The 27,472-nt window shown below is 42.8% G+C and overlaps 1 protein-coding gene across 1 annotated transcript; it reads right to left on the bottom strand.

Annotated features, from left to right (window-relative positions):
- Window positions 1–348: 348 nt before the first annotated feature.
- Window positions 349–26,625, bottom strand: EXOC1L (exocyst complex component 1 like). Its single transcript, XM_088478795.1, has 3 exons — window positions 26,505–26,625; window positions 10,822–10,949; window positions 349–612 (listed from the first exon to the last, which is right to left on the bottom strand). The coding sequence occupies exons 1-3, from the start codon at window positions 26,623–26,625 to the stop codon at window positions 349–351; spliced, it is 513 nt and encodes a 170-aa protein (XP_088334921.1).
- Between the last annotated feature and the right edge of the window lie 847 nt (window positions 26,626–27,472).

The raw sequence follows: 27,472 nt of genomic DNA, 5'->3' as shown, positions 1-27,472 counted from the left end.
AACTACATTTTACTTTCAGTACATTATTGGGTGTGGAATTTCTAATAATCATCCACATCAATCTGATAATATAGTTAATCCAATCGATAACTATTTTTGTGTTTTGCATACTACTAATTAATTTGTCCTTCAGTTAAGGAAATTATTACTTTTAACTAAGTTTAAATTTAATACCACCTCAATGTTCGTTCAGTAGTAATTACACTCACGTAACTCAATAAAACTAGAGCCTAATCTGTGCATGCTCTAACACTACCACTGGTAATCTAGACAGATTTGGCTATAATTCCTATGCCACTTTTATTACATCACAGAATTAGGTCACCTAATCATTGTTAGCCACGTCGCCTAGGGCATAGGACATAATGATAGGCACAGAAGGTTAGAGGCGTAAAAGCATATCCTCATAAGTACTAAACAGTCGCCATTGTTTGAAGACCAGATTACTCCTTCTTCTATGTAGGAAGAGTCAAAATTAATAACTTTGATGTCCTTCTTGGTGTAGAGAGTGTTCAGTTTAATTAAACTTCGAGCAAAGGAGTATTTTGAGGCGCAGCTGTAGGCTTCCACATTGCAGACTTCGTCAAACATCATGTCAAAATGTGGGTTATCCTGAAAAAGATAAAATTATACACCTAATTATCCACTCGTACAAAAAGAGGAGCACAAATAACAAATAAATCAGACTCCCAACCTTTAGTTTCATCAATTCAAATTTGTTTGTATATGCAGAATGCAGATAAACCCTTACTACTGACCTAAAATATGTCCTAAGCAAATTAGGAGGAGAGGTTTCAAACCTTCTAAAGAGAAAAAGTGGAGGTGTTGACCATTTCAACCAATCGGCTTCTAGCTATCATTTTATAGAAGGTGCCAAATAAATAAATGATAGCTAGAAGTTAATTGGTTGTTATGGGTAACTTCTCCACTTTTTCTGTTAAGAAGGTTTGAAACATCTCCCCCTCTTAAACTTTGATAATTTATGTTGATAGAATTGAATGTACCAATTGATGAGAGAGAACGTCTGTTAATACTAACAAGAAAAAGCTCCCTGTGATGTAGATCAGTCCAAATAACAGGATCAGATCATCATTATTTTCAGGCCTGTCACATTAAAAAATTGTATTTAATACTGGCTATGTAATAAGTTATATTTCCTTGATACATACTCTAGATCAATGCTATTCAAATTAGGGATGTGCGCCGGACCATTTTTGCCGGATTTGGATTTGGTTCTAATTCGTCGTCCGGCTTTGGATTTGGATTTGGATTTGCCAAACTGCGGTGACTGGCTTTGGATTTGGATTTGGATTTGGATTTTTTTACAAAAATTGACAAAAAAAGCTAAAATCACATAAATTGGTCTTTTTTTTCTTCCTAGAGTATTATTAACCTCAATAACATTAATTTCCAGTCAATTTAGACCATATCACAGCTTATAATATTGTTTTCAACATTATTGGCCAAAGGTTGCAGTGAGCTGACTGGTTACTAAGCGACAAAGCAGCGGCACAACGACACAGACACCACAGTATAAAGCACATCTATGACACATTGCCACACAGCAGTGGCAGAAATGAAAAGTAGTGCACCCACCCAGTGGGGTACGGCCAGCAGAGTCACAGTACTTGTTTACAAAGTGGGCTACGGCCCTAGGAGTCACAGTGCACAATCTTATTAGCATTACACCGCACATAGGGCCTGATTCACATTACACCATAAAGTAGTGTCTCTTATTTATGTTACGACACACAGTAGTGCCCCTTTTACACAATGCCCACAGTAGTGACCCTTTTACACAATGCCCACAGTAGCGGTGTCCCTTACACAATGTCCCCCAGCAGTGGTGCCCCCTATGCAGTCCCCTTAGTAGTACGGTCCACTATGCAGTGCCCCCAGTTGAATGCTCCCCAGTAGTATGCCCCCCATTAGCAGGCCCCCCCAGTAGTATGTCCCCCATTAGCAGGCCCCCCCAGTAGTATGCCCCCCATTAGCATGCCACCCAGTAGTATGCCCCCCCAGTAGTATGGCTCCCCCAGTAGTAGGCTGCCCCAGTAGCAGGTCCCCCCCAGTAGTAGGCTGCTCCAGTAGTAGCCCCCCCTGTAGTATGGGCCCCCCCTGTAGTATGGCCCCCCCTGTAGTAGGCCCCCCCAGTAGTATGGCCCCCCCAGTAGCAGACCCCCCCCAGTAGTATAGCCCCCCCCAGTAGCAGGCCCCTCTGTAGTATGGCCCCCCCAGTAGTATTGCCTCCCCCAGTAGCAGACCCCCCCCCAGTAGTGCAGACCCCCCCCCCAGTAGTATAGCCCCCCCAGTAGCAGGCCCCTCTGTAGTATGGCCCCCCCAGTAGTATAGCCCCCCCCCAGTAGCAGACCCCCCCAGTAGTGCAGACCCCCCCCCCCAGTAGCGCCCCCGGACCTTTGACAAGTAAAAAAATAAAAAAAATAAAACTTACCTGTATCCCCGCTCCCGCGCCGTCCGCTCTGTCACACGCTGAGGAGGGAGCCGGAAGACGGAGCTCATGTGTGAGCTCCAGCCGGCTCCCTCCGTGCAGCAGCCAATGAGAGTCTGTGTGACTCTCATTGGCTGCTGTAACAAACACACAGCTGCCGCTGGCGGCTGTGTGTCTGTGTCTGTGTAGGGCAGAGCGCTATCACTGCGCTCTGCCCTACACGCGAGGAGACCTGATGTCGGATTCTCTAGTGAGAATCCGACATCAGGCGGCCGCCGTTCGGCCCCGAACGGGGATCCGAGTCAGGCGGTGAACACCCGAACAGGGTTCGGGTGGACTCGGATCCCCAATGTTCGGAGCGGTTCGGATTCCACAGAATCCGAACCGCTCATCTCTAATTCAAATACAGGGCACACTAACAGTGCATGTTTTCCAGAGCTTCACTTCCCAAACCCTTCACCCAGAACTGTGATCCAAAAACCATCCAACTACTATTCTGTTCGCTTAACATGTCATATGCAAAGTATTATAATCCCACAGGGATGGTATCTTATTTTTTTTTAGATTGTTATTCAGAATTGAACCCAACTATGGATAGATATTACCCTGTAATCCTCTCAGGGCCGGATTGGCCATCTAGCACTTCTGGCAAATGAGCCCCGGCCAGATAATACTCTTTCTTCTCCCACATCCACTCCTCTTATTTCTTAAATTATGGGTCGAAAAGGGGCGCCACCTCATTGAGGGCTCAGTCCTCCGGACCGTCCCGATTTCAGCGGACAGTCCCGTTTTTGGGCACTGTCCCACTCTTCCACCACAGGCCGAAGTGTCCCACGGGAGGTTGGGGACATGCACTGCCGCAGCTCTTCTTTGCTGTGAAGCTGAATGGATGCTGTGCGCAGGGAAACAGCTGGGAGGTGAAGTGCTGGGCTCGCCCCCAAATAATGCCATCTACGGGGTGAGATCTGTGGAAATTAAATCACGCCCCTTTTCAGACACTCAGCTTCGCCGTCCCCTGCGTGCCGGGGGGGAGGTAAGAGGAACTAGCTGATACTGGCACAGGGCACTATACACCATCACAATTGATTACTTGGATTTGGCCTCACACCTCTTTCTCCAAACTGGAGGCTTTCCTTGATAATCCAGAGATGATTCTTAAAATTAGATAATTACTTTCTGACTATTTCCCCCACTAATGACACTCCAAATATTGTACCTGCACTCTGTGGGAAGACCATAAAGCTGTGATTAGAGGTCTCTTGATATATAAGTAGTTTCTAGAGCTAAGACATCTAAGCTGTTTCAGAATCTCGAAACCTGACATGAACAATCTCTAGATCCAAGTCTTGTGCAGACGATAAGGGCATTAAAATGGGAATTGAATTTCATAGTTTCAGAACAGAGGGCCTGATTCAGAGCCGGACGCTATTTGCGGACGGTCGTTCCAAAAAAGGGGCCGGCTATTTAAATTGAGCGCCAGCTCTTTGCGGTTTGTTGATGCCTCTATGTCTGAGCGAGCGAACGCAAAATGCACTCGCTATATTGTAAAAATGCCCCTTTGCCATTCGCAACACACGTCATCTCCGGTATTTATTAGATTAATCGGGTACATCGAAAGGCATCTGAACTGCTCGCAGTGCTTGTGGTAGGATTTTCTTACCGCTATCACTGCGAGCAGTTCAGGCTAAAAGACAACCAAGTGACGTGGTCGATGACGCTCCTTTACTAATTATGCGCTCCCATTAAACGCCCTTTTGACCATTTGGCACGCCTGCGTTCGGATCTCCACTCCCCCGTTTTCAAGCACCTTCCCCTGTTACCACCCACAAACGGTACATTCTGTCAATCACATTAGCAGCCCCTCGCTGTTTTTCGAGCGCACGATTTCCGACCGCAATGACTGGTTTGCGCATGCGCATTACGACCCATACACATGCATTGCGCAGTTGTGCGAACATCGCTCAGAGCGAACGAGCGGCCGCTTACGAGCGGCTCTGAATCAGGCCCAGAGTCCACAAACTGAAATGGCTCTAATAAACTTTCTGTGAGAGATGTGTCAAAGATGACAATATTTTAACATCTAGGATTAGATCCACTCAGTCTACTCTAGATATAATTTATTCGTCATCAAAACGTACACAAATACTCTTACATAAGCCCTGAGTGTATTAGGGTTATATTTACTAAAGTGTGGCTTTATAGAAGTGGAGATGTTGCCCATAACAACTAATCAGATTCTATTTATCTAGCAACTTTTAGAAGATATTAGCTAGAATCTGATTGGTTGCTATGGGCAACAACTCTACTTCTAAAAACCCACACTTTAGGAAATATACTCCTTAGATTTCTCCATGATTCCCCCTCCACTTCCCTTTTGCAACCTTACCCTATTCCGTTCCCCTGCACTCCCGTCCATGTTTATGTTCTGAACAAAAGCATGGACCTTGGACTTTGTATTCTATTCTTTCACTGTTTTAGTATAACATATGTCATTGTTACTCGGGTCCATTAAAAATACAAAAGGCGGGATGCATTCCGACAGTCATCGCATGCATGCCGGTGTTGGTAACGCCGTTATGCGTGAAGATCCCCGCAAAGGACTGCTCTGTCGGTAAGAGAGGCTCTTTGCAATGTCTAAGTCTAAGACCCAGAAGCCACTCCGGCGTGCTTCTGCGCATGCGCAGGTACCGCAGGGAGTGCTGGGAGGGATCCGATTGGATCCCTCTATCAGCACTCTGTGGAAAGAAGCCCATAGGCTTCTATGGGTAATGCCGTCTGGAAGATGGTGTTACCCACCTCAACTAAGTCCCAGAGTGCATTGCACTCCGGGGCTTAGTGCATATGAGAAATGTGGTCAATCCCGCATTTTCGGGGTTTGACCGTATTTTTCCCCTTCCTGAATTTCATTGTCTTTTTAAAGAAGCATCAATATAAAAATATATACCAAATTTTTTCAACATCTTGTGTTAAACAAAAAAATTCCTTATTAGTGGAGCATTCACAAAAGTTAATTTTTCTGCAATAAATTTATTGGTGTTAAGACTATTTTAACATAAACAAAAATATAAGTTGGAAATAAACATATAATGTATTGTTACTACTGATTGCTGCTATATTTCTTAGAGAATATGTCTCAACTGAAATCTAATAATTTGATTTTAAAATATAGAGAATCACGGTCTCATGGCAGTCACTTAACTACATCGCCATATAAATAATGCCTAAAAAGCTGCTAACACAGGATGAATACATGCAATGATTTTGTAGTAAACATGCAGTGATATTACCACCAGTTACTATCCGTACAGAACACCTCTCTAGCTGGGTACACATCTGAATGATGAATCGCCAGTCACACTACGGCCTGACTTATCCAACGATTTGGTAAGTGTTCTGCACAAACAAATTGTGAATACATACTAACCAATCCACTGCCCGACATGCCTGGCCACAGGAACTGGTAGTGACATCATTGTCCGTGGTTCCTGCCAGGGGCGGATTGGGATGGAAAACCAGCCTGGGAAATTTATGGAAGCAGCCCAAATTGGGGCGTGGTCTGATGAGGGGGCGCGGTCTATCGTGGGGGGCGGAATCCCTCTTCATAGGGCCTGATTCTGAGTTGGCCGCAGTTGCTCCCTTCCTTGAGTCTTTTGCTGCAAATTCGTCTGTGACTTTATTCTAATGCCACTAATAGTGACTACAGAGGCTGCAGTCATGCTTTGTGTGTCTTTAGATGTCACCATTGAAACTTTCACCAGCCCTATGCTAGGTGCAGATCATCCGTTTGTGCGTGGCCTCCAATGTGAGCAAATCAGAGTCTCTGTACACGGCGACTTTCAGCAACACACCTACAACTCTAGAGTAACATAGCCATACTGCGCTACGTTTACATCTAATAAGCCAAAAACCTGTAACGGCCCAGGAATGCCCATCACATTTCTAATTCACTTTATGTCAGACTCCTACACCAGGCCATACAGAGCAAAGCACACAGGCACCAGCTATTAACCCGAATGCGTGGGAGCTTGTAGCCACTGCCCGATTGGAGTTGCGCTCCGATCACTGTAGCCACCACCCAGCAGACATGTGAGCATGGGACTGACCCAGCAGGAACTTTCCTGCTTTTTAAGTGGCCCAATCCGCCCCCGCATATATTCAATTATTATTAAGTATTGAAACCAATCTTAGATAATTTTTGCACCGGGTGCGCTGTGCATCACGGTGGTTGATTGTTTTTTTAGGAGTGCCTTCCTATAGACTGTGTGTGTGTAAGTATGTATGTGTATATATATATATATATATATATATATATACACACACACACATATATATACACACATAATATATATATGACTGGACTGGCACTCTCTGATAAATACAACTCCTTGGGTGGCCTCAGTAGTAATATGGACAGGCTTAAATAAAGAATGTGGCACTCCAAGATTCTTGTAAATAATCATACGTGTTGGCATACACCACCTGGTTTCAGAGCCCCTGTGGCTGTTTTTTCAAGGTAATCAAGTAAACATTGCCACAGGGGATCTGAAACATTTATGCCAATACATTAATGATTATTTACAAGAATCTTGTAGCGCAGTCTCTATTTAAGTATATCCTGTATATATGCTCTGTGGCCTCCTCTCTGCTGTGGTGTTGCCTCCCCCTGATCCCTCTTCTCTAGTGTTTGGTTAGTGACCAGGGCAGTTTCTATCCCATCTGGCTCCCAGTGTGAGCATTTTACATTTTTTTTTAAAGCCAGATAAACAGGTCCACATTAAATATTGACCGAAACGTCAACAGGTCTATATACAGTGATGATTGCTTTGTGAAATAAACCTTGCTGGCTTAAAATTATCTATATATAATTTAATTAAACATTAAAATTAGTAAATAATTTAACTTATATACTTTATATAATGCAGCCCCCCTCCCTCCCCCATCAAAGCAGTGACAGCCAGCCTGACAGGTGGGTTAACATCAGCCCTCACCTTGATTCTAAATAATGCGTCCTAGCAGGAGGATCAGCTCCTCTTCATTGGCAGATTAGCACAGTGACAGTGCTGAAGCACATGCTGCAGGAGGGCGGGCAGATGTGCGGTGCCGGTGGACGTCATCACGCCACTTTGCGCAGCCAGAGGAGGCGGAGCTGGAGATTGACAGCGTTGCAATAGTCCTCCCGGTCGGTATGTATACCTTGACCGGGTGGACAATTAGACTCTATTCGACTCCGGTGGCTTCATGGACCCTGACTGTAGCGCAACTGCAATGACAAGCGGGCGGGTGATCGGGCCGCTTGTCATTGTGTAATGGTGGGGGGGCAGTGGGCTAGGAAGGATTTAACTGTGGGAAGTATTTTTCCATCATCGGGGGGGGGGGTGCTCCATGCAATCTCACGGCTCGCCCACCACCAGAAACGGCCCTGCTAGTGACTGACCTCCATGGGGATTTCCGGAGTTTTAGTAACCGGTGGCATTCACAGCCGCTCCCCTGAATCCTGGACTGGTGCCAGTCCTGCGGCTGCTCCGCCCTCTGCCCCATTCCCGGCTCCTGCGCTGGTGAGCGTGGTGGCTGCTTGACCCAGAGGCGGAGCCGTGAGGTATCAATGGAACTATCCCGCTGTCCCGGTGGCCCAGTCCGCCCCTGGTTCCTGCTGACTGTATATTGGTTGGTCTGTGGGTCACTTGTACACACAGGTAGATGCAGAGCCGTAACTAGACTTTTTGGTGCCCTGTGCCAGAAAGAGCATTGGCGCCCCCCTCATTTTTCAAAGGGACATAATGCACCCAAAAAAGGGCCATGGCTTCATGGGGAAGTGCCAGAGAAGAGATAGGAGAGGCCAGGAGATGCTGGGGATGAAATAAGAGGAAGCTACAAGTGAGAATGATAATAAACAGAATTTGAAAGGCCCAAACAGCGCCCCCTGACCTGTGGTGCCCTGTGCTATGGCACCGGCCGCACTACCCTAGCTACGGCCCTGGGTAGATGTACCAATATATCTACCTAACACTAGTATGTTGGTGGGGGTCTCTTCTCCAGCATCCCTGTCATTTTCTGATTTTAGGCAGATCCCTACTTATTCTAAGTGAGGCCTTTTTTATTGTATTGTTTGGAAGACATCAGTGATGACATACAAGAGCAGGAATGGAGTACAAGTGATGGCTAAGTAATTACATATGTGAGGTGTGCCTTGAATCCTTTCCCCACTCATACACAATTACAATTACTTAAGCCTTACAGCAGAGGTCCCCACTAACAGTAACTATGGGACTCAGCTGCACTGCGATATCCTGCCCCAATGTACTTGTGTGGTGGCAGAGGGGTTATGCAATCCAGCCGCAATAAGCTGTTTGAGATCATCATTGCTTAAAACAGCTATCAAGTTTATTTAGTTAGACAGTTAATTTATTTGGGGGAAAAACTTAAACTAAAGGCCTGATTCAGTCTGATTGTGGCAGCCTACTTACTAATTTATGCTAATGTGAGTATCAGCCCAGTATTTAGTTGCTCCGCCCACTGTTCTTCCATCTGCAGCAGGCATTATTAATATCAGCACTTGCACCCTCCCCATCCTGGGAGCAAAATATCCCTCGGAAACAGGCATCCCAGCTGCTTGCGGACTCCTCAAACAATGGAAGTTGGCATACACGCCCACGGCACTCCCATTACACTCCCACAAGACTCAGTTGTTGCCGCCCAGAAACTCCCATTGCATGCTAGGCTCCGTCCTTTCAAAATTTGACTTGGACAGAGATACTTGTTTGTCACTGCGGTTGCATTATGTGATGCATGCACAGACCCAGTTTGCCGTTTTCAATACATGTGCAGTCAGCGGACATTTGTGATATTAGTCCGTTTCTGTGGGTGCGTCCAAGTCCGAATCAGGCACCAAGGGCCGTATTCAATTAGTATTGCATTCGTGAAAAAGTTCCGCCTGCCAGACTTTTCGCCTACATTGCGTGTTTTGGATGCGAAAACTTATCATGCGCGTCCCAGCTTTCCCCCGTATACAATTCTTAAACAGGCGAAAACGGCAAATGCAGAACAGGCGGAAAGTACTGTCAGACTTGGGGAAATCAGCCTAACATTGGGGATCAAGGTAGAAGTGTTCCAATAGCCCTAATAAAACTAATTGGGGTACTGAAGTTGTTTGAAATCCTTGTTATTAGCATCCTTGCAAAAGTGGTGAAGAATGGCATTAAGCAGTATTTTTTGGTGAAAATAAGTAGTCCTGTCAAATTTGGGGTACTTGAAAATGGGTACTAGCATATTTAGTGTCTCAAAGTGAAGTTTTAGAAAAGTGAAATTCCTCCGTCATACAAGCACCTGCAATCCCAAAAATATTTGGCCCCTTCTTAGAGCACCCCCAGAAGCTTATTTCGACAGTTTTTTAAGTTGTTTCCCCACTTTTTTCATTTTCGCCCCAAATTTCAAAGGCTTTTTTTGGGGTGTTCCTGGAATTTTTTTATTCTCCTTTTGGGTGAATTGGCCATTGGAGGGTTGTACCAAGGGTTTTGAATGGTTTCCCAACATCTGCACCCCAAAATATAGATTTTACACTTTTTTTCACCTGCTATTCTGTGGAGAAAAAGTATTGCCTATTTCAGTGCCTTGACTTTCCGCATAGGCGAAAACGGAATGGAATGTGGAGAAAAAAAACAGGCAAAATTATCGCAAAAAAACACGCTGGGAATATATGGAATACATAAATAATTGTGCGGAGTGTGGCAATCAATAACAAATACACTATCTATATATATATATATATATATATATATATATATATATATATATGAGCAAGATCACAAATTTTACTGTGATTCAGCCGAGTGTGTTAACTTATTATTTTTTAGTACACATTTTTCTTTAAGCACCTTCTTTCACTGTCTTCATTTTATCCTACTATATGTGATTTTTATGATATTATCATTAAAGGTTATATTTTAGAAATATGATTTAGGTAGAAACCAATTTTCAGATGGTCTCGGAGTGCATCTCCCAAGCCTCACACTGTGCTTTCCTTCGGGCTTCAATTTTGTGTGCACTATGACGCTGCCTGTTAATTTTGCACACCTCTGAAATGGCGTTAAGATGCTCAGGCACGTCTGTGTTAGCTCCTCCACTCCCCTGTTTCTAGTGGCCAGCCCCTGTTACCACCCACAAACGGCTTCTCCTGTCACTCATTCAGCTGGGCTGTCTATGCTCGGCGAGCGAACGCTTCACGATCTTTCGCAGTGGTTCGCGCACGCGCACTGCCATCCATACGCATGCGCACAATGCAAACCATCGGCAGCTACGAGCGAACGCTTCTTAGCGTCCGGGTCTGAATCGGGCCCTGAATACGGCCTTAAGAATGAAAAAGAAAAAAAACTTACTGTTTCTGGTTCTTTTCCATCAATGAACACAAGATCTTTAAGAAGCCACATCTCAGTCACTTCATACTTTTCATCTAGACAGACTCTGTAATGTTTTACCAAGGATATGTGAACTTCCTCCTTAGCCACTGAAAGACATAAGCACATTGTTACAAGGTACCTCTGAAAAATATATATACATCAGCCAACTAACTAAAATGTACATACTCTATCACATTTGATAGATTACTTCCATTATTAATTGACCTACCCCTATACTGGCAGGCAGTCAGGTTGATGAAAAACTCCTAATAGTAACAGTAACAGTAAGGCCTGATTCAGCAGCGTACGCAATTGCAACAACGTACGCAGATCGGCCAATTGTTCAGCACTGCGCATGCACTGTTTCTGCGACCTGCTGTATTTGTGCGTGACGGGCCGATGTGCTTCGATGTTACCGATGTATACGCAGGACTGCGAGGTATAACGGATGTGAGAAAGCAGCAGTGGGCGTCTCTATGCTGGCTGAGCGGTGGCAGACATTAGCACATTTTCGCAGCTTCATTGCGTGCGATTACGCAGCTGCGATCTCAGTTGCGATCCATGCTGAATTAGGCCCAGTAATAGTAAAGTAAATTAGTAATATCATGTATTTAAAGTATTTGAGGGCTAAATTTTAGAGCAGTGTTCAAAACACTTGCAGTAAAAATAGAAACGCAATAACTACATTGTCTTTAAGACTTTACTACACCCGGCTGTGGAGCTAATTCAGCATTGCATTGCTGAACACAGATTCCCGATTATCGACATGTTTCCGGGAACGGCGGCCGCCTATGCACCACCCCTTAAATGCCTCTGCCTGTCAATCAGGCAGAGGCACAGAAGGGGCTGCGTGTGATTACGCAGGACCCGTTCTGCACACTCACAGAATGTGTCCTGCGCACGCGCAGATTCCCAATAATCGGGAATCTGCTGAATCAGCCCCATAGTTATTTATTGACAGTTATTTATATTGGGCACATATGTTACAGAGATTATTTTAGTCGTTCACAGGCTGCCCCATTGGAGTTTATAATCTAATGTACATTCCCTAACACACTATGGTTCATTTTTGCCAGAAGCCAATTAATTTACCAGTATGTTTATGGTGGGTTGGGTACGGGATGGCGGCACTCGGTATCCCAGCTGTCAGAATCCCGAAAAGCTAACCCTACCCATAAACCTAACCCTCCCTCCCTGCATCCTAAATTGACCCCCCCCTCCCGCAGCCAAAATCTAACCCTAACTCCTAACCCTCCCCCTAATCCCACTACTAGGATGCTGGCGGACGGGATTCTGGCACCGGGATTCTGACTAGTGTCGGGATTCCCGCGTCGGCATTGTGAGCGCCTGCATCCCGACAGCTGGGATTTAAACTATATCACGTTTTTGCTCTGTGAGATTAAATGCAGTGCCCAGAGTAAACCCACACAAATAGGGGAAAAACATACAAACTACACATAGACGAGATCCTATTGTGCAGAGTCCATCTGGTTAATATACATAACAGATTAGTGTACAAATCAGGCCAATCTAGTGGCTAGAGCTTAAAGCAGACTTCTACGGTAATAGCTAGCAGCCGTAAGCTAGATGTTAATGACAGCACCTAGCAGCTCTTCCTCATAGCTCGTCCCCAACTAAACTGCAGAGCAAAAGTCTCAACTGGATTTAGAAGGTGTCAAAACCTACTGCGCACAGCAGCCCAAATGTTCCCACACACTCGTATGAAGATCACAAACTTCAAAACATGGTCACAAATAAAGAAAATAGAGAGGAGTGGATACACAATAGGGCGCTCTAGATATATAAAGGAAATAAACAATTGCAGCATATAAATAACAATTAATACATTCCTTTTAAGGTCGTAGATGTTCTGTAATGTGGTCTGAAGATTCACATGTATATCTTCTCCTCGTTATAATCGATGTGGCATATGCAAAGAAGGAAAAACCACTGCATCTTGAAAAAGGCTCCAGATTTGAGCCGAAACGCGCGTTGTCTAAAGAGGATTTTTTGTGACCTTATTTCATATATTCAGCTTGATTGAGGTATGTGGATGAAAACTTGAATCGTTTTCTGAAAAAAAAATTTCTTCCAACAAAGCTGAAAGAACTGATTTTTTTGTATGTATTTCTTTTTTCATTGTTGTTTTTATTTTTTAAAAAGTGCCATTGATTTATAGACTGGTACATTTTATGTGGATGTTGTTCCTCCTTTTTTTGAATAAATACATCCTTTTTGGATTTTTTGCATTTTAAATGGTGAGAGATATATTTCTTGTGGATCTACCCTACAACAAAGAAACCTTGATGTGTGGATCCTGATTGATGTTAGAGTGAGTTGGGGTACGCCCTTGTTGCATGAAAAGATACCTTTAAGAGTTTCCCTTTCTATTTCTATAAGTGAGTTATGGTACGCAGACTGCACTATTGATTAAACCACACACCTGGATGATCCTGAAGTAAAAAGATACCTTTTGAGGAGTTAAGCACCTCCCCTTGTGAGTGGGGTACGCACAACTTGTGTAGAGGGGTGTTACATGTCCCTACACTCTGTTTCCCCTCCTCCCCTTTAAAGGTTATTTATAAAAAGTGCTGGTGATTGACGCAGTGGTTTTTCCTTCTTTGCATATGCCACATCGATTATAACGAGGAGAAGATATACATGTGAATCTTCAGACCACATTACAGAACATCTACGACCTTAAAAGGAATGTATTAATTGTTATTTATATGCTGCAATTGTTTATTTCCTTTATATATCTAGAATACACTCCTCTCTATTTTCTTTATTTGTAAACTGCAGAGCAGTAGCCCAGGTTTATCCTAGCAGTGTAGACCTTGGAGCATCAGCCCACTTACTAATGCCAAACTCATGGACCCTATAAACAGCTCCACCCATTATGACCTGATGGTGGCCCAGGTTCCCTTCACTGAGAGTAATGCATTCCCCCCTGGAACACTTTAAAATTGAGGCATATCACACTATTCTCCAATTATGTTATATTTTATGGAACTGAATTAATTTTTCAAATAATATACAGTGCATCCGGAAAGTATTCACATCGCTTCACTTTTTCCACATTTTGTTATGTTACAGCCTTATTCCAAAATGGCAAAAAACAATATATGACTTCGGCGCTAATTTTACTTTAACCAATTGTATATAATATTCTATTATTTATCTGTATCTAAAAAAATATTATATAATTCACTATATCGGCTGCTAGTCCAATAATCAAGGTGTGTGTACACCTAAAAAAGATAAACTATAAACTAACAATAGGATTGCGCTTATTAATAAAACCAATTTGTGAGATGGCAGAAGATATAGAATTACACAAATTGCAGTCCGGTTTCCCAAAATTTTAAATTTAATCACAACATATAAATAAAAATATACATATATAACAATACAATTAATTCAATGCTCTTAGAGATACTAATGTACTGAGATCACAGTTTGTTTAAATCGATCTATATATTTTCAAATTTCAAATAAATTGAAAAATTAGTCCCAACGAAAGGCAACTCCTGATGGAACCGTTAGATGTTACTAGTAGATAGTTCATGCTCCACTTGTGTATATATAAATATAGAATGTCTCATGCAGAAAGTTAATGTGGAAATCACATACATATAAATAGTTCCAGATAAGCAACATACATAGGTACAGGTTAGTGAAGCTCTTGGTATCACAGGCTATAGCCGCATTTAATATACCTGTGTCACGGAGTTGTTTTAGATAATTGCCTAGACCGGGCAGTCCTGCTCCAATCCAGCCGGCGGTAAAGCTGAACATACGGGAGTCCGCTGATATTATTGGAGCAGGACTGCCCGACCTTATTCCAAAATGGAATAAATTAATTTTTGTCCTCAAAATTCTCCACACAATACCCCATAATGACAACGTGTAAAAAGTTTTCGATTTTTGCAAATGTAATAAAAAAAATAAATAAAACTAAAATTATGGCAATGTGACCCCTCCTTTCCCATGCCACACACACAGATAGACATATGCAAATGGCACACACAGACAGACACAAATAGATGGGACTCACAGATAGACAAACATGGCACACACAGACACACATGTGAATATACAGATGCACACATGGGACACAAATACAGACAGACATACACATGGGGCACACACACAGACAGACCTGTGGGACACAAACACAGATAGACTCACACATGAAGCACAAATACAGAGAGACATAAAACACAAAGGGCGGGATGTACTAAAGCTATTTTCCTGTAGACCAAAATACACTGAGACCTATCTAAATCACTCAGCCACAATGGCTGCCCCCAATGGTCAAGAAAATCTCCAGCATTTCTTAATATTGGCATGGCAGCCATTGTGAGTGGGGAAGCAAAATTCAACATGCCCTCCCTCCTGCTCCAGAACACTGGTGCCAGTCCTGTGCTGATCGTCCTGTTTTCACTATGGCAGGTAACCCCACTTCGGTGGGAGGCTGTCTAGCAATGGGGCTGGTTAATCATTTGTTGAAAGGCGACATGTTACCAATTTATTTTATTATTATTACTGTTTTTAATTCATAGAATATACTGTGCATGATTATTGCTTTACTGCACCTTCAAATGTTATATGTAAAATGTATTACATTACTAGCAATGGGCCTGCAAATGATCTGAGTTGGTCACATAAAAGTGTAGGATGAAACCCGATCTCCTTCAGCCTTAGCAGTGCTGTGCATTCCTAAGTGCAGTCTGGACAATATAATAAAAAGCTTCACACTTATAAAAGTGACACATATAATAAAAATAGACTCACTCTCATGATTTATTTAAGCCATAAATAAGAACTAAACCGAGCAGTATTTTAAGAGGAAAATAGAAAAGTTTATTTAATAGAAATAGGCGATATGCCAATACCGGAATCCCGACTGCCGGCAATATGCCGATGCCGCTGTCCTGAAAGAGATCTGGATACCGGTGTCGGCATACCGAATGCAGGAAACCCGAATGTGCGGATGCCGATACGTAACATGGTTTCCCTGGGGATCGGGGGTTAGGTTTAGGCAAAGAAGATTAGGGTTACGCACCCCTCGGGGAGGGATATGGTTAGGCTACAGGGAGGGGGGTTAGGGTTAGGCACTACCGGGGGGGGGGGGTGCTAGGGTTAGGCACCACTAAAGGAGGGTTAGGGGGAGGGTTAGGGTACTTAGGGATCTTCAGCGTTTGGGCCTCCGGTGTCGGGATTTGAACTGGCAGCTATTCAACCCGTATTAAAGTATTAGGAGCAGTATTAGAAGTTGGGGCATATTAAGCAAGGAGGGGGCCCGTATGTCTTTCCCGTTTGGAGCCCCCTCCTCTCTCCCCGTCGGCTGGCAGCACACTGACCGCAGCAGTAGATGCAGGACTTCGGAGAGATACGTTTTAAAAACTATGCGTGCAGGGTGTGCGGTGTGGGCCCCCCCTGGACCCAGGGGCCCATGTACACAACACACACTGTATCCATTATAGAATACGCCCCTGATTAGGAGGCTGTGCTTTCATGTGATGTGGGCATATTTGCTCAGTCTAACTCAGCATTTGTTCATACATTGAGGTAAAGCTTTGTGGATACTGCTCGTCCTGTATGGAGAGAGTAGACATGCACATGGGTGTACGCTGCCCATGCCATCCAGTCAAATCGGAGCAATCCCATGGTATTTTGTTGTGGGGCAGCACGGATGGAGTAATGGTTAGCATTACTGCCTCATAGCATTGAGGTCCTGGGTTCAAACCTCACAATGGCTCTAACTGTGTGGAGTTTGTATATTCTCCCTGTGCTTGTGTGGGTTTCCTCTGGTTACTCCAAAATCTGCTGCAGGGTAACTGGGGCCTGACAAAAATTAACCCTAGTGTGTATGTGTGCACATGTGATAGGGGATATACTATAGATTGTGAGCTCCACTGGGGCAGGGACTGATGTGATTAGAGCAGGAAGTCCACTTGGCATTGCGAGTGCTGAGACCCTACCACAAGGGTCTCCTCGCAATGGTCAGGGTAACTGGGGCCTGACAAAAATTAACCCTAGTGTGTATGTGTGCACATGTGATAGGGGATATACTATAGATTGTGAGCTCCACTGGGGCAGGGACTGATGTGATTAGAGCAGGAAGTCCACTTGGCATTGCGAGTGCTGAGACCGTACCACAAGGGTCTCCTCGCAATGCCGATGGTCGCGATAATCGCGATCATCGCCAGGCCGCACGCACAAGCTGTGGGTGGTCATCCACAGCTGTGCGAGCGGTCTGGAGGCCGGAATTTTTTAAAAAAAGGAACGCTCTGATTCAGAGCGAGCGGCCACGCATATAGTGTGCGCCTCTGAATCAGGCTCCCAGTTTCCCCGGGGATGGGGGGTTAGGTTTAGACACCCCAAGGGAAACTTAGGGATAGGCACCCCTCGGGGAGGGTTATGGTTAGGCTACAGTAAGGGGGGTTAGGCACTACCAGGGGGGAGGTTAGTGTTAGGCACCACTAAAGGAGGGTTGGGGGGGGGAGAGGGGGAGGGTTAGGGTACTTAGGGATCTTCAGCGTTTGGGCTTCCTGCGTCGTGATTTGAACTGGTAGCTATTCAACCAGTATTAAAGTATTAGGAGCAGGGGCATATTAAGCGAGGAGGGGGCCCGTGTGTCTTTCCCATTCGGGGCCCCCTCCTCTCTCCCCGGTGGCTGGCAGCACACTGACCGCAGCAGTAGATGCAGGATTTCGGAGAGATACGTTTTAAAAACTATGGGTGCAGGATGTGCGGTGTGGGCCCCCCCTGGACCCAGGGGCCCGTGTGCACCGCACACACTGCACCCATTATAGATACGCCCCTGATTAGGAGGCTGTGCTTTCATGTGATGTGGGCATATTTGCTCAATCTAACTCAGCATTTTTTCATACATTGAGGCAAAGCTTTGTGGATACTGCTCCTCCTGTATGGAGAGAGTAGACATGCAAATGGGTGTACGCTGGCCATGCCATCCAGTCAAACAGGTGCAAACCCATGGTATTTTGTTGTGGGGAAGCACAGATGGAGCAATGGTTAGCATTACTGCCTCATAGCATTGAGGTCCTGGGTTCAAACTTCACCATTGCTCTAACTATGTGGAGTTTGTATATTCTCCCCGTGCTTGTGTCGGTTTCCTCTGGGTACTCCAAAATCTACTGGTAGGTTAACTGGGGCCTGCCAAAAATTAACCCTAGTTTTTATGTGTGCACATGTGATAGGGGATATACTATAGATTGTGAGCTCCACTGGTGCAGGGACTAATGTGAATGGTCAAACATTCTCTGTAAAGCGCTGCGGAATATGTGTACACTATATAAATAACTGGTAATAATAATAATTCATGACCTCCAATGTTTTATATGTTCACTTTTATAGGAGTAAACCTTTGAGGGCTTGGGACTACACGCAAAATGTCTCACTCCATTCATGATGTGCATATGACAATTAATATAATACCTTTCAATGACAATAAAATATTAAATGTTCTAGCACTTCAAAAATATACCTTTACTGACAGAACTGACCTGTGAAATGGATCTGCACACAGATGCAATGGGTGTAAATACATAATTTACTGTACATGCAGGGTAAACACTGTCTGCTTTTGCATGAAGCCCACACATGCTGGGCAGCTTTATTTTTAAGTGTGAATGTACAGAATGGGGCACCAAACATATATTCGATGAGTAGAAAATAATTTAATTTATTTCTGAAGAATGCTAATCAAATAAAAGATATATAAAAATCTATAAAAATATACGCAGATATGTATAAAATGAGAATTCTCATATATGAATCACGAAAAAAATCACAGTAAATATATAAAAACCTAATAAAGCAAATTAATCCCAAAAAATATATAGCATATGAACAATCTAAATGAAGCACCAATGCAAGAATCACTAATCCTTCAAACGGTATACCTGTATATTATGGATGTGCAGGCTCGGATAGGTTCGAATTTTCCCGCCAAGTTCGGATTTTTCCCACCAAAAATCGGGTCTCTGAAAGAGGCAAAACGTCATCTTTGATGGACAAACATCATCATTCCTGGACAAAAGTCCATGTAAAATGATGTTGGTCTGTGAAAGATGACGTTTGCCTCTTTCTGAGACCCGATTTTTGGTGGGAAAAATCTGAACTTGGCGGGAAAATTCAAACCTATCCGAGTCTGCACATCCATACTGTATATCGATGTGCCACAGTGTAACACTCCTGCGTTGTTTATCCCAGAAAAAATGTAGCATATGTACAATAAATATAAAGTGCAAATGCAAATGTTATTGATCCTACAGATAGTACACATCGATAAATCACAGCCAGGTGCTTCTGCGTTGCTTAAATGGATAGTTTTGTGTTATTTCTTTTTAGTGGTCAATCTCCAAATTGGGGCGGTTAAGGCTCCAATACATCGGTATATTAATGTTTATGGTAGCACTCTCTAACTCCAACATTTCAGGGTACGTTTGTATAGGTAAGAAATTCTGTATAATGTCAAAAATAAACTGTAGTGCATACAGACTGTGTTAAATCCGCTTTTGATATCTTTTTGTTATATGTTCTGTTCTGATGTTAGGTTTAGTAATTAGTCACCCATCCGTGCCTGTTCAAATGTTCAAAAGTGGCGTCCCGTTCCTTGTCCTCCTGCCGTCTCGAGCGTGCGCGGCTTGTATCTTCCCTTTGCTGGCTTTGTTCCCCAGTGGTATACTGGTCTAGATCTCCTCGAGGTGTCTGTGACGGGGCTGCAATGCAAGGTATTGAGAGGTCACATGGTAGGGGATCCTTGATGTCGTCAGGCATATACTCCTCGATTAATCCACGGTGAAAATTTCTGCCAAATCTAACGCATTTCACCCGTGGGGCTTCGTCAGAGAATGAATGGGTGTGTGATTGGGCTGTTTTAAATCCTCTTTCCTCCCTCAGAAGCTTTGTGCTTATTGGTTGATTGGTATTAAAGTCGTTATTTCCTTTTCCACAGCTGTATGCGTTCTTTCTTTCCTTGGAGCTGTCACTGGAAATTAGAATCAGAAAGGACAATTGCCTGTTGCGGCTGCACATATTTAAATTTTAAATCCTCGTTCTTTTGGGGACTGATAGGGATTTTATTTATTCAAGTCCTTCATGTAAAAAAGAGAATTTTTACTTTTGCATAGATACGTCACAGTATTGATGGTTCCATACATACACTTGTAGCAAATATTTATAACACTGCTGTATGGCACTTTTACTCCCTTATATTAGTTTTATTTGGGTTTATTTACAGCGATATATATAGAGCTCAATATCCCCCTTGCCGCATAAAACTTTATATGCCTAGCTGCAGATATAGGCCCTCATTCAGACCCACTCGCGAACGGCTGTCCGCTCGCAAGTGGGTCGATGGTCCCCACTGCGCATGCGCACGACGGACTTTCCTTCGCTCGGAGTGTCTCATCAAAGGGGGCGTGCTGTCGATGGTGACTGACAGCACGCCCCCTTTGGTGGGCGTGCCTGCCAGACGGAGGCGTTCCCAAGGGAACGCCTACCGTCTGAAGCCGGCCCCACTGACATCACTAGTGATGTCAATGGGAGTGATTTTGGCTCTGATAGAGCCAAAATCACTCCTGGCCCTGCGGTTGAAAAACCCAACTGCAGGCTTTTGCTCGCAGTTTCGATGGTCGCGATGGTCAAGACCATCGCGACCATCATCCTGCATGCTCGTATATGCTGTGGGTGGTGACCCACAGCTATACGAGCGTCCAGGAGGACGCTCCATATTAATCGAGGTGGGCCCTGATTCAGAGCGAGCGCTCTGGTCAGAGCGTCCGGCTCTGAATCAGGGCCATACTGATGCGTCAATGCTTCTAATATTACAGTGTGGTCATAAATATTGGATGTATAAGGGGGGGGGGGGGGAATTAGAGCATACAGGGGGGAAACAATGGGGTTATGATAATAATGATAAAATGTTGGGAAAGGACGTCTATGCAGTGTCTAATGGACCAGAACGTGATGTTATTAAAAGAATAAACGTATAATAATAATAATAATAATAATAATAATAAGAAGAATGTTAATGATAAGAATTGTTAATGATAAAGTTGATAATCATAAAATATAGAAAGAAGATAAATATGAGAAGTAAAATATGATTAGTATGTGTGTGCACCCATTTCTAAATGAAATTACCCAAATCAAAGTCTAAATTTAGACCTCGAGGGTGTAGGATTTTCAGACGGTAGATCCATTTAGCTTCTTCTTTAGAAATGTGGGCTGTATAGTCACCTCCATTCCAGTGTCTAGGTACTGTTTGTATGGGATGCAGTCAGGAAGCCGATGGTCGAAATGCCGACCTCCGGCTTCCCTACTGTCAAATCCCGATAAGGTACTAATGACAGGTGTCAAAATCCCGATGCCTGTCATTAGATCTACGCCGGGAGCCCGACGCCTGGCATACTGAACAAAGGTAAGCCGGGCGGCAGGCGCGGACAGCCGCGCGGGGGGGAGGGTTAGGTTAGGGTCTCCTGGGGGGAGACTTAGGGTTACCCCCCCAGTATTTCATACCGATCCCGTTTGTATACCTGTGCATCTGAGGAGGGATGAGTCACCATTGTGGACAACAGAGAAATGGTTCGACACACTATGGGTTTTCAGTTTTTTTCTTATATTTTGAATATTTTCTGCCCATCTTGTGCTTAGTTTTCTGATGGTGCGGCCTACAAACTGTAGGCCGCATGGATATTCCAACAAATATACTGCCCCTATAGTGTCACATGAGATGTTATTGGCAATTTTAAAACTTTTCTTTGAATTCATTGATGTGAAATTTGTGACTGGTTTAGTGCTGTTGCATAGTGTGGTCCGACATGCCTTACATCTTAGGCAGTGTCTAAAACCTGGTGCTTCTTTCTCTGGTGGCTTTGTTGTTTTTAATGCGCTTGGTACTAGACTTTTCTTGATATTATTCGCCCTTCTAAAGACAATTTTTGGTTTCTTCGGTAGGATGCTGTTCAACTTTTCATCCTTAAATAATAGTGGCCAATGTTTGGTAATAATCTTCTTAATTTGATCAGAATTGTCGCTGTATTGGGTGGAGAACATAATACTTTCTTCTTTTTCTTTTGTATGATCTCTCACATTATCCTCTAGTAGTGTTTCTCTTTTTAATTCTTTAACTTCTTTAAAGGCAGTTTCGACTGTGTTCTTATTCTAATTTTTTCTGTGAAACGTTCTTTCAATTCTTTTGCTTGGGTTTGATAGTCCTTCAACTCCGTGCAATTTCTTCGAATTCTTCTAAATTGCCATTTTGGGATGTTTTCCAGCCACTTTTTGTGATAGTTACTATTTACTGGAAGGAAGTTATTGGCAACTACTTGCTTTATGTATGTCTTTGTTTGAATGTTTCCATTTTTAATGAAAATCTCTAAGTCGGGAAACTCTACTTTGCTTTCGCTGATATTAGCTATAAATTATAAATTCAGTGTGTTTTTGTTCAGATACTTCACGAATGTGTTAAATTTTTCCATATCTCCTGACCAGATGCATATCACATCGTATTTGGCCCATAGCCGAACCCGATCTCCTTCAGCCTTAGCAGTGCTGTGCATTCCTAAGTGCACGCTGGGCAATATAATACAAAGCTTTACACTTATAAAAGGAACACATATAATAAAAATAGGCTCACTCTCATGATTTATTTAAGCCATAAATAAGACCTAAACCGAGCAGTGTTTTAAGAGGAAAATAGAAACGTTTATTTAATAGAAATAGGCGATATGCCGACAACGGAATCCCGACCGCCGGCAAAATGCCAACGCCGCTATCCTGAAAGAGATCAGGATACCGGCATCGGCATACCGAACACAGGAAACCCGAATGTGTGGACGCTGGTAAGTAACACAGGGCCTGATTCAGACCCGCTCGCAAGCGCAATGCGCTCGCAAGCGGATCGATGGTGGGCCAATGCGCACGTGCGGCGTGCCTGCGCAAGCCCCATAGCGAGTGAGAAATCACTTGCTCCGGGGCTTGCAACAAAACGGGGCGGCTGTTGATGTTGATCGACAGCTCGCCCCGTTTTGTAGGCGGGGAGTGGGGGTGGCTGTACAAACGGAGGTGTTCCCGAATGAACGCCTGCCATTTGAGGGCAGCCCTACTGACATCACTCGTGATGTCAGTAGTGGACTTCCTGCTCTATTAGAGCAGGAAGTCCACTTGGCATTGCGAGTGCTGAGACCCTACCACAAGGGTCTCCTCGCAATGCCGATGGTCGCGATAATCGCGATCATCGCCAGGCCGCACACACAAGCTGTGGGTGGTCATGCACAGCTGTGCGAGCGGTCTGGAGGCCGGAATTTTTTAAAAAAAGGAACGCTCTGATTCAGAGCGAGCGGCCACGCATATAGTGTGCGCCTCTGAATCAGGCTCCCAGTTTCCCCAGGGATGGGGGGTTAGGTTTAGACACCCCCAGGGAAACTTAGGGATAGGCACCCCTCGGGGAGGGTTATGGTTAGGCTACAGTAAGGGGGGTTAGGCACTACCAGGGGGGAGGTTAGTGTTAGGCACCACTAAAGGAGGGTTGGGGGGGGAGAGGGGGAGGGTTAGGGTACTTAGGGATCTTCAGCGTTTGGGCTTCCGGCGTCGTGATTTGAACTGGTAGCTATTCAACCAGTATTAAAGTATTAGGAGCAGGGGCATATTAAGCGAGGAGGGGGCCCGTGTGTCTTTCCCATTCGGGGCCCCCTCCTCTCTCCCCGGTGGCTGGCAGCACACTGACCGCAGCAGTAGATGCAGGATTTCGGAGAGATACGTTTTAAAAACTATGGGTGCAGGATGTGCGGTGTGGGCCCCCCCTGGACCCAGGGGCCCGTGTGCACCCCACACACTGCACCCATTATAGATACGCCCCTGATTAGGAGGCTGTGCTTTCATGTGATGTGGGCATATTTGCTCAATCTAACTCAGCATTTTTTCATACATTGAGGCAAAGCTTTGTGGATACTGCTCCTCCTGTATGGAGAGAGTAGACATGCAAATGGGTGTACGCTGGCCATGCCATCCAGTCAAACAGTTGCAAACCCATGGTATTTTGTTGTGGGGAAGCACAGATGGAGCAATGGTTAGCATTACTGCATCATAGCATTGAGGTCCTGGGTTCAAACTTCACCATTGCTCTAACTGTGTGGAGTTTGTATATTCTCCCCGTGCTTGTGTCGGTTTCCTCTGGGTACTCCAAAATCTACTGGTAGGTTAACTGGGGCCTGCCAAAAATTAACCCTAGTTTTTATGTGTGCACATGTGATAGGGGATATACTATAGATTGTGAGCTCCACTGGTGCAGGGACTAATGTGAATGGTCAAACATTCTCTGTAAAGCGCTGCGGAATATGTGTACACTATATAAATAACTAGCAATAATAATAATAATAATAATTCATGACCTCCAATGTTTTATATGTTCACTTTTATAGGAGTAAACCTTTGAAGACTTGGGACTACATGGAAAATTTCTCACTGCATTCATGATGTGCACATGACAATTAATATAATAATAACAGTAAAATATTAAATGTTCTAGATGTAACTAGCACTTCAAAAATATACCTTTACTGACAGAACTGACCTGGAAAATGGATCTGCACACAAATGCAATGGGTTTAAATACATAATTCACTGTGCATGCAGGGTAAACACTGTCTGCTTTTGCATGAAGCCCACACATGCTGGGAAGCTTTATTTTTACACTGCAATTTAGATTTTAGTTTGGACACACACCTCCCAAATCTAATCTCTCTGCACATTTTACATCTGCCCCACCTGCAGTGCAGAGTTACTTCTTTTTTTTTTTTTTTTGTACTTCCAACTCAGAATTAACCCTGTAAATTCTAGCCAAGTATTTTTGCCAGTTTATGGTTATTATTATTTTTTTTTAATTTCTTGACTTAAAACAGAGTAATGTAAAATACTGATAAAAATTTATTTTCCAGCAAGCCGACTAAGCAAATATTTTGTTGATTTTATACCTTCCCCTAATGTTACTACTTATTTAAACATGCAATGTAATTGTTACAGTTCATTTAATGAACTTTACATTTTAATTTAAAGATGTAATTCCTTTCTAATTGTTTTTAAATATAGGGCACTGTTTGTTAACACAAAAATATTCAAGGTAATGTTTCTCTCTTATTTTATAGGAATCACTGTGTTGGCATTTACACTGTGTTTATAGAAGGGCAGCTCAGTCTCATTTTATGATATCTGCTGATGATTGTCAAGCACTTGAGTTGAAAAACAAAAGTAATATTACAGAAAACTGGTTGTAGATTCAACAATACAGTAGCACAATAAAAATGTGCAAAATACATACAATGCAACTATTAAGTATATGCTTCTAATGTCTATATAAAAATATAATATTAAATTCTACAATATGTATTTAAATTATATATTTATGATAATGCCTACATGTCAAAATCTACACAAACTGTAGTGTATTATCAGTTAACAAACTTCTTATTAATCATACTTTAATAGTACCTAATTATTTGTTTATTAAAATAAGATACCTAATTGTAAGCTATCAGTATGGTAATTAAAAGAACATTGTGCATTCAAACTTAACAATAAGTCTTGGAGGTCTTAGAAGAAATCTGGTTTATGAGTTAAACAAATTTAAAGAACCCCTATTAAGTGAATTACTGATTGCATTGTATATGAAGACTATTATTGTAGTTTAGTAGAATAAATCACATTCATTGTTACACTATAAAAGCCAAACATACAATATACTTACAGAAGCAGAATGCATCTGTACAGACAAGGATTCACATTACTATTATGCATATAAAAAAACATGCATTAATATCCATTTGTAAATCTCATGACATTCCAAACTAAAGATTTAGGTAATCTACTAAAAATATAAAATAATCCATTATCAATGAATATAGAAAGGTATATTTTCAGGTGAAATTCTACCTTCCCCATCCCAGATGCTTTTGTGCTTCTTTTCATATTCCACAAGTTCAGTAATTATTAACATAATATATTACTACCACCATTATACTCTTGCAGTGCTGTCTTTGCTTCACTAACATTTGTAACCATAAGATGTCTTGCTTCTCCTACTTGTTCTCTTGTGTATTTCGTACTATTATTTACAAACTATTTTGAATATGTGCTATGATATATAGCAATCTTCTATGTTTCATCTGTTTTCAGATTGGTTTATTGCTATATGTGTATTTTGGATACTTTATTATCCTATATTTCTGTCTCTGTAATATGCTAAATATTTCTCTTATCCATGCACATTCTGTTGTACCTTATTTATGTAAAATTCAAAATAAGTTTAGTTAAAAAAAAAAAATTTCTTGCTTCTCTTTATCCAAAATGCTAGTGAATTCACTATTTTGTATTGTATACATTATTATTATTACTATTTTAGATTTGCATTCTATATAATTGGTCAAAGCAATAATCACTGGTTTGTCTGCAGCTGGCTAAACATTGTGGATGCTACAGTCAAACCATCTAAACAGACACTGGCACACATCTAAGTCATTCCATGCAACACGCAGCAGTAATAGTAACAATACTGGTCATTTTTGAGAGAAGGTAACTGAAACGTTTTGCAAAAGTCAAGTATTGATATGCATAATTTATGTATCACGTATTACCTGATGTGCACAGGTAAAACCTCTCCTTGAATTTGGACCTTGTCTCAATGAACTCGGACAAAGTGTGACCTTGAGGTTTAAAAAGTTTTTTTGCCATGTCTTCCTTTAAAAGGGATGACATATCCACTGGCTGATGTTCTGTTGCAGGTGAAAATCATCCACATCCAGGTAGTCAGTTATTCTGGTTGTCTGCTCTGCGAATAGACTCCTTTGGCCTTTAAATAACATAGAATTGTGGCACCTTAACTCTCTCCGCGTGTCTTGTGCACCATTTAGTAGAGCAGTTTGCAGTAGGATCACTCTATCCTCATTGCTGATATCCTGTGATTCCTGGAGTACTGGGTGCTTGCACAAGCTCTCCTGTTTTTATTGTTACATATACATAACATTAGCTATATCGACATTTATCGAGATCTTTTTAACTCCAAAATTAAAGAAAAGAATAAGTCGTTTAGGCTCCATTATAATAATCTGTTAACAGCTGTCTTGATATATTGATTAAGCACCTCTTCCATTAAGACTATTATTACAAATAGCAAGTGAAGGCAGGGCCTCTCTCTTCTCCTGCTGATCACTTAACGCTTCCCACAAGTCTATACCTATGACGTTGCTGTTGAATGAGGAGCCAGACAATTCCCAGTTCAAAACCACTTTCTAAAACCATGCAACATCCCCTTGCATTATCACTAAGAGCTCCACTTCATGAAAGAACTGTATTCATTTATATTTGGCACTGCTTTTCATAGGGACCAAGAGTTATTTATTAAAAGACACTCTCTTAGACTCTGAAATCAATTTTCCAATTTTCATTAACAGAGCACGAATCAGTGAACTATATCTCTATATGCCTAAAATGTACAATCGCTCCCATATATTCCAGAGTCAACTCTTATTTGTCTTGTTTTGAAGTATTATATCCCCAGTATGTAGATTCCCATGTAAGTTACTAGACCTGTTTGCACAAAGGC

Source organism: Taudactylus pleione, unplaced genomic scaffold (assembly GCF_031769625.1).
Source record: "Taudactylus pleione unplaced genomic scaffold, aTauple2 ptg000218l, whole genome shotgun sequence".
NCBI lineage: Eukaryota > Metazoa > Chordata > Amphibia > Anura > Myobatrachidae > Taudactylus > Taudactylus pleione.
This window is presented reverse-complemented; position numbering and strand designations above follow the sequence as displayed.

Bases quoted from the DNA above. Each gene is read 5' to 3' on its own strand.
- EXOC1L (XM_088478795.1), bottom strand. From the start codon at position 26,625: ATGTCATCCCTTTTAAAGGAAGACATGGCAAAAAAACTTTTTAAACCT. The intron at 10,950-26,504 runs GTAATACGTGAT...TATGTCTTTCAG, and splicing joins GTTTTACCTGTGCACATCAG to TGGCTAAGGAGGAAGTTCAC. The intron at 613-10,821 runs GTAAGTTTTTTT...TATCTTTTTCAG, and splicing joins ATGGAAAAGAACCAGAAACA to GATAACCCACATTTTGACAT.